Source organism: Cynara cardunculus, assembly GCF_001531365.2.
Source record: "Cynara cardunculus var. scolymus isolate 2C chromosome LG 12, CcrdV1, whole genome shotgun sequence".
Lineage (NCBI taxonomy): Eukaryota > Viridiplantae > Streptophyta > Magnoliopsida > Asterales > Asteraceae > Cynara > Cynara cardunculus.
Genome location: NC_037539.1, coordinates 1,498,248 through 1,510,758, shown reverse-complemented (window position 1 = coordinate 1,510,758; position 12,511 = coordinate 1,498,248). Strand labels below are relative to the sequence as shown.

The 12,511-nt window shown below is 33.5% G+C and overlaps 2 protein-coding genes across 3 annotated transcripts; one reads left to right on the top strand and one right to left on the bottom strand.

The window, feature by feature from the left end:
• Positions 1–1,706: 1,706 nt before the first annotated feature.
• LOC112522430 (thioredoxin H2-like) lies at positions 1,707–5,186 on the top strand. Of its 2 annotated transcripts, XM_025131530.1 has the most exons (4): positions 1,707–1,859; positions 2,025–2,147; positions 2,233–2,357; positions 4,999–5,186. In XM_025131530.1, the coding sequence occupies exons 1-4, from the start codon at positions 1,746–1,748 to the stop codon at positions 5,006–5,008; spliced, it is 372 nt and encodes a 123-aa protein (XP_024987298.1). In that variant the 5' UTR covers positions 1,707–1,745; the 3' UTR covers positions 5,009–5,186. The 2 variants fall into 2 exon arrangements, with proteins under 2 accessions (XP_024987298.1, XP_024987299.1); XM_025131531.1 differs by lacking the exon at positions 4,999–5,186 and having other exon boundaries at positions 2,233–2,569.
• On the bottom strand, positions 5,160–6,961 carry LOC112522429 (dnaJ homolog subfamily B member 1-like). The gene is made up of 2 exons (XM_025131529.1): positions 6,371–6,961; positions 5,160–5,949 (listed from the first exon to the last, which is right to left on the bottom strand). The coding sequence occupies exons 1-2, from the start codon at positions 6,892–6,894 to the stop codon at positions 5,493–5,495; spliced, it is 981 nt and encodes a 326-aa protein (XP_024987297.1). The 5' UTR covers positions 6,895–6,961; the 3' UTR covers positions 5,160–5,492.
• Between the last annotated feature and the right edge of the window lie 5,550 nt (positions 6,962–12,511).

The following is a 12,511-nucleotide window of genomic DNA, read 5'->3' as shown; positions in this document are numbered from 1 at the left end:
TATATATATATATATATATATATATATAAGTATAAATCATAAATATTAAAAATATTTTTTCACAGTATATATAATATATAATAATATAATTAAGTCAAAAACTATTCAATATTGAATTTATTTCGAATGTATTAAAAAGACGATTATAATGGTGTAACTTGTTAAAATAAAAATGTATTTTTTTTAAATGTTTTAATTGATATATGATTATGTATATTAATTCGATAAAAGTTTAAAATGAAACATTTAAAAGTAAAGGACGTAAAATAAATTAATTAACTAATTATAGGGGTATAAAGTGTAAATTTAAAAATTATAATTTAAAAAAAATGGTTGTGAGGGGGGTGAGGGCATGTGAGGAGAGGAGGAGGTGAAAACGTGAAAAAATATATAAAGGGTATCTTGGTCATTTAGTATTTTAAGACTTTAAGACTTTTGTTAAATTTGCTTTATAAGATAGTATAGATTATAACTTTATATGAGGAAAAAAAACTAAAACATACCATGATTTTGTGAAAAGAAACCTTCTTCGAAAATTTTAAACTGTATTATTTGAAATGTTTCGTCATAAACATCAAATACGAAACACGATATAAGATGGTTTGGTCTATGGAACTTGTACTTTGGGTATTAACGTTGTATGTAGCCGTTTCCTAAAACGAATCTTGGACTTATTCGGGTCGATAAAAATAAGTTTTCATGTTACACACATAACACCTTTAGTATCAATTGTATCGTGCAAACAATAGAGTCTATCCCATTCCGATACTTTTTCACTTGTTTCAAAACCAACGGTTCAAATTCAATCTCGATTACAAGAATCCTATACCATCCTTTCCCACTCCTCGAATCAACTTTCATCTCTCTCTCTCTCTCTATATGTATATATGTGTGTACGAAAATAATCAGATGAGAACCACAAAAAAAATTGAGAATCGTGAAAATCACTAATCATTTGTTGTTTAATATTGTGAGAAAAATACAAGTGAAAATGCAGTGTTGTTTCACAAAACACATGATTACTGGTTCTCATCTGATTATTCCCACATATAAACATATATATATATATATATATATATATATGGTATATTTCAAATGCAACAATGTTCATTTGTACAACCAATGCAACCAATCAATTGATATATTTATGGAAATGATGAGAATTCATTTATTATTATTTGAATAATTATGAAAGACGATTAGAGTTCATTAATTATGATTAATACTTTATATTGAGAAACAATCAAAACTTTTATGAAATCACATATTCATCAAATTAAATGGACGGTTAAGATTGAGTTGTATTGGTTGTCCAAATGTAAAGGGTTGCATAATAACTCATATATATATATATATATATATATAGAGAGAGAGAGAGAGAGAGAGAGAGAGAGATGGTTCCGAATACAAACTCAACTATTAGTACAAACTATACAAATCAATTAATTAAGATACTTATAGAAATAATGAGATTATAATCTGGATATTTATGAAATATTATCAAAGTTCATTTATTATGATAAAAAATTCATATTAGAAAACAAAGAGATATTCATTGAACTAGATAAACAGTTAAGATTGGTTTATATAGTTTATACTAATCTTTGGATGTGTAAATAAGACCACCTCTGTGTAGATATATAAATATGTATATATATATATATATATATATATATATATATATATATGTATATATATATCCTGCCTGCAAACACTCAGAAATTTATACCCAAGAAAGAAGAAAGATGGGAGGCCAGATTTCCTCACAACAAAGGGCAGCAAATGGAGAAGTCATTTCAGTTAATTCTCTAGACCACTGGAACACACAATTAAAGAGCTCTATCACATCAAACAAGCTGGTAAGTGTCTGATTTTAGTTTAATCTACGTTATTGATAACCCACAACTTTGAACTTCACAAACCTACGTTTATATCCGGGCTGTTACACTTACGCTTTGAAATCCAAAGAAACGTCTGCCTAGACTAAAACCGTTACAACGTTCCTGATGTTTTGGAATCTTTAGATGGTCATTGATTTCTCCGCGGATTGGTGTGGACCTTGTAAAATCATCGAACCAGCCGTTCATGACTTCGCTGTCGAGTTCTCAAACGTTGAATTCATCAAGATTGATGTCGATGAGTTACCTGTAAGTTTTTCGTTCATCTACCCAATGATTATTTATTTGTTAAGATTCGGTTTTCTGTTTTTAGTTTTGGATGATTTGAAAACAGGACGTGGCCAAGGATTATTCAGTACAAGCGATGCCAACGTTCCTACTGCTCAAGAAAGGGGAAGAAGTCGGAAGGGTTGTTGGGGCCAAGAAAGACGAACTTCGTAGGATGATCGAGAAACACAGGTACTAACAAAACCGTTAGAACTTATTATAAGCCTGAACGAGGCTTAATACAGAACACAAGACGATTGGAGCTTTTACGGAAGCTATTTCCGTCTTTGAATAAATTTGTTTAGCAAAGTATGTTTGTTATATCACGGGACAATCTATTTGTATAAATCTTTGAATTCCTATTCCGAAGTTTGATCCTTAGAACAAAAATGGCGTTCAACTCTCGATCTTTTGTTGTGTTCGCGTAGATGGTCTAAGAGCGTTCTGGGTCGTGTTTGTATTGTTCACTAGATGGCTCGATTCCTAACGAAGATTATTTGCCAAATTTTGCAATGTTAAAATCTGGAGAATCTTCGATTTGGGACTAACTAGTGCAGGTTTATTCCTAAAGAATTGATCAAATCTATGTTAGATGTTGGTTTAAAGGGTCAGAATATATATATATATACACACATATATAGGGTCCGGTTTTGGTGAGAATAGTAAGAAGGGATCTCCACCCTTGGATTAATCCTAATTAAAGATCAACGCTAACGCGGTGCACCGAGATGCAGTGGATCAATTCCCGTGATAAGCGAAATTCATGGGACGGGGATGATATTAGCAGTGATCAAGGGTCCAGATCTATGCTAGTTGGTTTAAAGGGTCAGAATATATATATATATATACACACACATATATAGAGTCCGGTTTCAGTGAGAAGAGTAAGAAAGGATCTCCACCCTTGGATCAATCTTAATTGAAGATCAACGCTAACGCGGTGCACCGAGATGCAATGGATCAATTCCCGTGATAAGCGAAATTCATGGGATGGGGGTGATATTAGCAGTGATCAAGGGTCCAGACCAGTCGTTACGCTTCTCACTTTAACTCTTATTCTCACACGAAGCTTAAGGAGGAACTCTTAGGGACTGTTTGGTTGGTTTTCTATTAAGTCTTGTGTACATAAAGCTGTAGTATGAGACTTAGGAGTTGTTTACCAAACCCTTATTCTGGATAAGCGTTCACCAAGTCATACTACCTTACCGGATGAATATGGAAGGACCAAGAATCTTACTCGATAAGAGCGAAGGTAAGGACCGAGAGTCTCACCCGGTAAGTGGGAGCGATGACTCTTACCACGGTTAGTGCTTACCGGGTAAATTGTTGCATATAATTCTGTTTTGATGGACTAAAATCTTACCCAGGTAAGCGTTTGGTAAATGACCCCTTAGGTCTGTTCACACTGCACTCAGGGCAGGCCTGAACTAAATCCGTGACCCCCCGCATACCAGCATATGCCTTCGATCCAGACCTGTTGATTTCTGCTGTCCTCTTCCCTACCTATATCTTTCTTAGCTTTTCCTCTTTATTGTCGGCGAACAACCGAACCCTTGGGACCTTCTTCAACCCCATCAAGGTGCCAAGGGAAGGTAGCTGAACACAGTATTCCGAATGCCATAGTCCCAGCTGCCAGAGTTTGTTAGCAGCTTAACAGGCTTGAGGAGACTCGGCTCATTTGGTCAGCCATACATGACTGTTAGTAGTCGCTTACTGATATAGAAAGTGACTTACACTTTAAGCTTCTAAGGGATCTTTATGCAGAAAGTCAAGTTTTTTTTCCAAACCCGTCCCTAACAATTAAAAAAGACAGTCCTTCCATCTATAAAAAAAACCCTTCCAAACAAAAAGCTTCCTAATCTATACAGATAGATTAATACCAAAAACAGTTTTATCCATAGAGGACTTAATAGAAAACCAATAAAACTACTTGATTGTTGGTTAAAATGTCCAGAAATGTTATGCAGTAACAAGAAGACATGAAGAATGTGATGTATGAGAATAGGCTAAAAGGCAATTCAAGGCTCAAAGCTTGCAAACTTACAAGAAAATGGAGTTCAGCTCTCTAATATAGATGTAGATTGTTCAGGTCTCTGCTATTCTTTGTCCACCTGCTGTTTTCCATGATTTCCTATGGCTAAAAACTGGAGTATATTTACTTGGGTGTAACAGATATCATTATTAATGGAACACCAAACTATAAAGACAATCAAACTGAACCAAAAATCCAACCCATAACGGAGACCACCATAAAATGGCATGAAACAACAGATTAAAACCAAAGAGACTGTTGATAACATAGACATTAGATAGGCAAACGACTGATTACCGAAAAGCCCGAAATGTAATAGGCCAAAACTGATTTTGAATTTATAGACTAAAAATTGCAGTGTGAAAACCATGGCCAAAACCAGCATCAACATAAGAAACATGTAATAAAGGCAGAAAAATAAACAAGAGGCTAATTTACAAAATTAATCCAGCATTTTACCCTTGGATTTTTTCAATTAAAGCCCTCTCCAAAATTTTCAATCCCCCAGTCCATATTATCATCATCTGATCAAACCTAATCCGAATTCAAATCAATATTGAATACGCCTGATGGCACAAAAAGGGAGCAAGCAATCTATGCTTCTACTTCTTTCTTTCCACTTTATATATAGGGGAATAAATGATCAGCATTGAGTTAACAATATGCAGCAGCTAATAGCATTCATATCCTGCAGAAATAGTTGTGATATCGGAAAATATGTTTTACACATGCACGTTGAGACATTAAGTGTGTGTTGCTGAATACTTGCGCAGTGACTATTTCATGTCTTTTTTTCCGCAGATACATATAATGGAGTCTAACTCCGAAACAGCAACATGTGAGGGAAGAAGAAATAGAAGACACGTAGTTTTTGTCATGCTGTTATAAGTTTGTAATATACCAGCAATATCTTCAAGCCAAGAAAACTGTAACAGAATCTGAGCCGACGTTTACATATCGCATAATAACAAAGATGATTTAGTAGACAATTTAATAACTAAGGTAAACAAATATGTGGGACAGATAAGAACACAACATTTGTTCAAACCCAAAGTACAAATACGAACAAACATAGCCTCTCTGCTTTACGATATACAGATTTTCAAATGGAGATTATTAAGTAGTTAGCTAGGGATAAAATAATATTAGGCAACAAGACTTCAAAGTGTTTCTACTATGCACAATTTTCTCTCTGATAATACCAAGAAAGTTATCCATGTATGTACATTTGATTGCACTTCCATTGTCAATGGTTAGAGGTACTCACAGTTTCTATTATAAGTTGAAAACAGATATTAGTCATCAACTCTGCCTCCTCCTCCCAAGACCCTCTTAAGATCGGATTTTTGCTCTCCGGTTAGCCTCGAAGGAAACTTGATATCAATCTTGATCCTCAGGTTCCCTTTCTTCCCAGGTTCTTTAGAGATTGGCATTCCTTCGTTAGGGATCACTTCCTCATGGCCTGGCTTGATGACATCGGTTAGTGGGATTGTGAGATTTCTACCATCCAAAGTCACCACCTTGATCGTTTTTCCTGTGAGCGCTTCCAATAACGTGATCCTTTTCGTGAAGACTAAATCATTTCCATCTCTCTTAAATACGTCATGAGGCTTCTCGTCAACCACGAAAATAAGATCTCCAGGAGCAACACCAGGTTCTTGGTTTCCTTTTTCAGGGAATGTGATCTTCGTTCCCTTTTTCCAGCCAGGTTTGATATGTATTGGCAATATCTCTTCAAGAGTCCCTGGTTTGCTGCAATGGCAACTCATATATCATCAACCGCATAACATTAACATAGTTTGATCGCAAAAATCCACTGTGCATTCTAATTAAAATTCGATATGTTGATTAATAGCAGCTAGAATCCTATGATCAACCAGGTTAATCTAACCTCAAACCTTCATCATCAGAATTTAGAAACAATTTCAATTCTAATCATGCTTAAACTACATAATCCTAAATCATTCATTGAATTCATGCATGACATTTGAGCTTCAAAGGCATGATTCAGGAATCAACTTCTAATATATACTCAGTATTTTTAGCTCAAGAGCTCCAATTCCATTTCTAACTATATAATTCAACAGTCCAGATATAGTATCAAAATCATAAGGTTAAGATGAACAAATTAAGGCATTTGTTAAAGAAATGTATTAGAATATAAAGGCCATACCCGGAATCATCAAGAACGATTCTCGAAATCTGCATTTTACGTTTGGAACCTTTATAAAGCTCCTCCAAACTACAACTCAGCTTATTCTCCACCGTCTCCGCTTTCCTAACACTCTTCTGGTTAGAATTCTTCAACACTCCACCGGGATTCCCCTTCCTCCTCCCACCACCACCGTCAGATCCATAGAAAAACTCAGCAAATATCTCATCAGCATCCCGCGGATCAAACCTAAACCTGGAGCTGGATTTGGTTGTACCTCTAAAAGTAGGAGACGATTCATCAAACTGGCCCGATTTCAGACCTTCTTCCCCGTACAAGTCATAGATCTGACGCTTTTTGGGGTCGCTAAGAACATAATAAGCCTCAGATATCTGCTTAAACTTAGATTCAGCAACTTTATCATCAGTTGAAGCAATGTTCTTGTCAGGATGCCATTTCATGGCCAATTTCTTGTAAGCTTTCTTCAAATCTTCATCGCTAACCGTTCGATTCACCTTGAGTATGTTGTAGTAATCGACGCCCATGGCTTCAATTTTGGTTCTCCCCAAGAAGAAAATGTATAGATGAATCGGTGATATCTATATGATATATGTGGATCACAAAGTATAGGTGGCAACGATGAGACGGACAAATCACGGCGTGTCGGCCGGTCGTTAAATACTTAACGCCATTGTTGGCTGTGATTTAGGTTATGTTACAGTCACATGCACAGCCCAACATTTATGATTTCTTTTAATTTCTATATTTCTTGTTAAATTTTAGACCAACTCTAACCGTTATTTTAAAAATCATATATATTTAGGTCGTTAAAAGACGTTCAATTTCTTTTTCGAAGTATATAATATTTATATACGATGAATAAAACAAATAAACTGACACATCCTCTTCATCTTTAGTAAGGTTTGAACCGTTAATCTTTTAAGAGGCTAAACACTCACATACCGCTAGGTCACAAGCCCTTTGGTTTGTTCCAATTTTTTTGTAGGCATTGTATACCAGTTACTAAACAATTAAAATTTTGAACTTATTTATATTGTATTATAAAATATTTGACAAAACTCTTAAAAATCATTTTTTATACATAAAGTACATTCATTGACTATTCTGGTCAAACAAATAGCACAACGACACCAAGGGGTTGTTTACTAACTGTTGACCGACTTGACTCGGTCAGCAGTCAGTGTGTTTACCAAATCACGAATCTGACCGATGTGATTTATTATCCGACGTATTACAGATTTCAATCAAAAGAATAGTAAAGCAAGATCATGAAACAATAGATGATGTTTTCAAGCAAAGCAAGATAAAAAGAAAGTAGTGAAAGCATCCAAAGAGGAGTAATTTGAACCTTGACAAATAAGAAACATAAACCTACTTGTTGTTTGTATATATAGACGAATGATCGTGTGAGAATGAAAGTTAAGATAAGAAACGTAAGAATGGATTTGGACTGTAGATCACTTTCAATCTCAGCCTCATCCCATGAATTGTATCTGATACACGAATTGAACTGGTACATCTCGCTGCATCTCATTAGTGTTGAGATTAGGATTGACCAAATGGTGGAAATCTCTTCTCATCCTTCTTACCATAACTTCTATTCTCACGAGAACTCAATCTCCTTGGGACAACAATTCAACAGAGGAATTGCTTAAACATGTAGTTGAGTGGTTGAAAGCCTCAAACAACCATCTCTGCATGACCCAATATATAGTGTGAGCGAGATATATAATATTAACAGTCACAAACAATTTGTATTTATGGTTTTACACAGTATAATTGTGTAACACAGAGAAATTAGTAACCCAAAACAATTCAATGGCAATTAACCAATAAAATTTAAAGAAAAAAGAGAGTAACATAAAAGAAATAAAATTTACCTCCTCTGATTGTGGAGCTTGAATGATACACAGTTGCAGGTCTCAAATTTTCGAATTACGGAGAAGAGAGAATACCCAAAAGAAACAGTTTGTATTATGCAGACTGTTTTATCATATTTTGCAATTTGAGAATCAGATATGTAAAAAAACAGTCGTATTATAGAGAAGTTGCTTGATTTGAGCAGTTGTCGTTTTCTTTGAGTATCCAAATTCAAAACATAAGCAATCATCTTTGAGCCTCTGGGGATTTCAGTAGTCAAATTAGGAACTGAAGTGAAATGAAAATCGAAGAGTTGGCTTTGTTTTCGATCGGGATATCTGAAATCAGGTAGGAGATAGCTGCTTTTCGTTTAGAAAGAAACTAGGGCTATATAATAAATGCCGAAAAGCACAAGTAATAGAGATATTGTTATACTTTTTTTCATCCATCATTTCAATTTAATATATAATCGTTTATTATTACTGAGTTTAATTTAACTAAATGTGATTATGGTTGTATAAATTTAATGACGTATACGACAAGCAACTACTATAATACAGTGTTGTTTGTTGAAAAAATCCAAGGAGGAATAATACACTGTTGTTTCAACAATATATAAAAGTGTCTTGAGATCTTAGGTTTGAATTCAAGGATGAATAAAAATCCACTTGTGCCCACGGAGGTTCACATGAGGTGACTCCGGGCTACCTCCAAAGCGGGTAATCATCTGGGGATTAGTCGGCTCACATAGTGGGTTGGATATCCAGGTTAATAAAAAAAAGTTAAAAAATACTCGTGAATTACATCGTTGGTGGAAAGATTGATTATATCTTGAAAAATGTGTCGTTTGTAATGAAGATTGAAGGCGATTGTAATGAATAAATTGTAATGGAAAGTGTGTAACGGGAATCAGGTCATGAAAATTACTTTAAGAAGCATATCATGGATTTAATTGAAGATCAGATCAAGTGAAACAGATGACGTTTTTTCTTCCAAAACTAATAAATATCTTTATTCGAAAGACCGAAAAGGAAAATTTTGATTTGACGTTTGCTTTTTGAAAGGAAAACCTTATATGGGGTTGCATCATCTGATCAGATATAAATTCCGAATTTTGAACATTTTATATATGTCGACGATATTCCAAGCAGTTAAAACCTGCAAAAAAAATTTGGAATTAGCAAGTCCAAATGAACAAACTGGACTTTCGTATTTGATCTGACAAATTTTGAAAATCTTTAAAGTATATATCGTTCTATCTTTATCGTTTACGAGATGAATAAAAAAAATCCATATATTAAGAGGTCCTGAAATTCTTCCACAACGCATAAGAACATGCGATTTACAACATATTCATCCTTAAGATGTTCTTTCAAAGTATTCGACAATTTAAGTGCATCAAGAGATAAAACTGTAAAATATCAGTAGAACTTTCATTTGATAGACAGTTGTACCAGTTCCATCTTGTGTTTTTTTTTTATCCATTTGTGACTGCTTAGAAAAGCATAAAAAACAAAACCACACGGGTGGTGCCCGACTGGTTTGAACTTGGGCTCCAAATGTCAAAAGTGTCTGGAGGTCCCAGGTTCGGACTTCGAATTCAATGAGGAATAAAAATCCCCTTGTGCCCATGGAGGTTCAAATGCGTTGACTCTGGGGTATCTGCAAACAGGTAGTCACCCTAGGATTAGTCGACTCGCATAGCAGGTTAGATATCCAGGTTAATAAAAAAACACATATTGCATGCAATTTCTATCATGCCGTAAAGAATCGCATGATAGTGAATCATGCATCGTGGGAATGTTTAGGGAAAGTGAACTATCGAAATTGGGTGAACCACTCTAAATTCGACGTTTGTATATCTTTCACTCAAAACTCTTAATTCCTATGTTATTATTGTTTGACCTCGAGCAGTGTTGAGATTTCTATTTGTGGCTAAAGAACCAACAAGTTGCACTAACAAAACCCTTGCATATGTCTTTTCATCAATAACAAACACATCGTTGTACCAAAAGAGGGACCCGACTTATGGTACTGACTAAATGGTGTCACACAACAACACGTTACCAATAAGTTTGATAAGTGGTTAAGACATGACCAGAAAAGACCCTCCACGACCAACCGACATGATTTATTTGTTTTCTTTAACAGAATTGGGAATTTATATCTAGAGATGGGATTTTTGTCGTTGACGTATCACCAGTATGAAATTGGACAGCAAACCAGTAGTTGATCCCATTTTGTTTAAACAGATGGATTCACTGTAAATGAAAAAAATTGACGTATCACCAGTATGAAATTGGACAGCAAACCAGTAGCTGATCCCATTTTGTTTAAACAAATGGATTCACTGTGAATGAAAAAAAAAATTGATGTTCACTTTTCCATGAATATCCACAACAGGGTCGGCTAGAAGAAGGATCACATCATCATGGTGGTTAATTGATACCATCGATCGTCCACCTTTTAACGTGACATGTTATTTCCTAATTTAATCATTGGATTCGTTAAAACTAAGCGAAAACAATTGAAACGATGTTGTTTTGTTTGACATACGTATAAAATCATATTAGAAAAAGACAGAATTTTTTTATCTGCATATTTTAGCATCACTGGTATTAAATAATACATGATACACGAATATAATATTTAAAAATAAAACATTCGTTAATATCTATGTGTTTACAACAAAGAAAAATATCAATTATAATTATTTAAAATATAATTTCCTCTGGAATTTATAGGAATGGTTCAAACGAAAATACTTTCATTTTACAAGATCACGAGAACACGTCTTTTAGTTTAGTCAATCACATGTGATACTATATTCGATCACATATAATATACATGTGATACTAAACTAGAGTTGCTGGCCAAGTGGCTCTTACACCACTAGGCTCCTTCACGTGTATTATCACATGTGATAAAAAGTGTTCTTGATGTGATACTATAAATTCATCACATGTGATACTAAATCAAAGACACAAATGATCTTTGGCATGACCTAAGTCGCATGATACGTCGTATGTACATCAACAGGTCCCCTCACGGCTATTATCATATGTGATAAGGGCATTCTCATGCTTTCATAAAATAGAGAGGTTCTCGTTCATACGCGAATGGTAACCAAATAAAAGAATAAGAAAATGGACGAATCATATATGTGATTTAACCATTTTTGTATCCTTTTATTTGATTATTGTTCTCTTTTGAACATCTCGTTTCTCTGTATAAAATTAAATTTTTATAATTTAAAAATAAAAAATAAAAATTAGGTGGGTGAGGCAAAGGAATCAGGTGACAGGCATGTGAATTGAGAATTAGGTGGGTGGGAGAACGTGCAGGAGAGTAATCAGTGGACCCTTCTAGTTTCTATCTTCCCGATATAGAATCTGATTTTGGCGTCGCTGGCGACTCAAGATACGACGTCGTCCCAATCGTATATTCTAGATTTTTCCCTTTTGGCCCAGATAGATTAAATGGTCCAACTTACTGGCCCAATCTCATTTATTATCTTTTTTTTATTTTATTTTATTTTTAAGAGTAAAATTCAAAGAAATATCCACCTACTTTTTTCATAATTTTTTTTATTATAGTATTTAATTTATAAATTTTTATATTTTTAAATTATTTTTTATTAATGATATTTTAAAAAATCTACCCATATATCACTGTATGATTTTCTGATTTAAATTGTCCATCATATCAGGTTTCCATAACACCTCATTGTCCATGTAGGCTATCCACGTGTGACATATTGTCAGTATGACATTTCTTATTACAATATTGTACTTTCGAAACATTTAACTTTACATATTATCTAATAAATATATTAGATTAATTAAGCAAATCTAAATTATTCATAAATATAACAATATTAAGAAAACATGTAGATCATAATTTATTTTCCTAACATTTAAAAGAAATGTTTGTTTTTACTTAAATGAGAAAAATAAGAATTGTTACATTTTTTACATATAAAATATTTATATTGAAAAGCATATATTAATTTGTTTAAAAAATTTGACTTCAAATATTATTTAATAAATATATTGAAATAATTAAATTATTTTTCTAAATTATTCATTAATATAATAATTTTGAATTAGAAAACTAAATGTTATATTTTCTTATAAATAAAATATTTATCTTGAAAAAAATATATCATATTTGTTATGTAAAATTTTACTCTAAAATATTTAATTTGCATACAATTTAGTAAGAGTGAAATTTTTTGAAAGTATTTTTGAAGAGAGATAAAAAAAAACATAAACCAGGTTC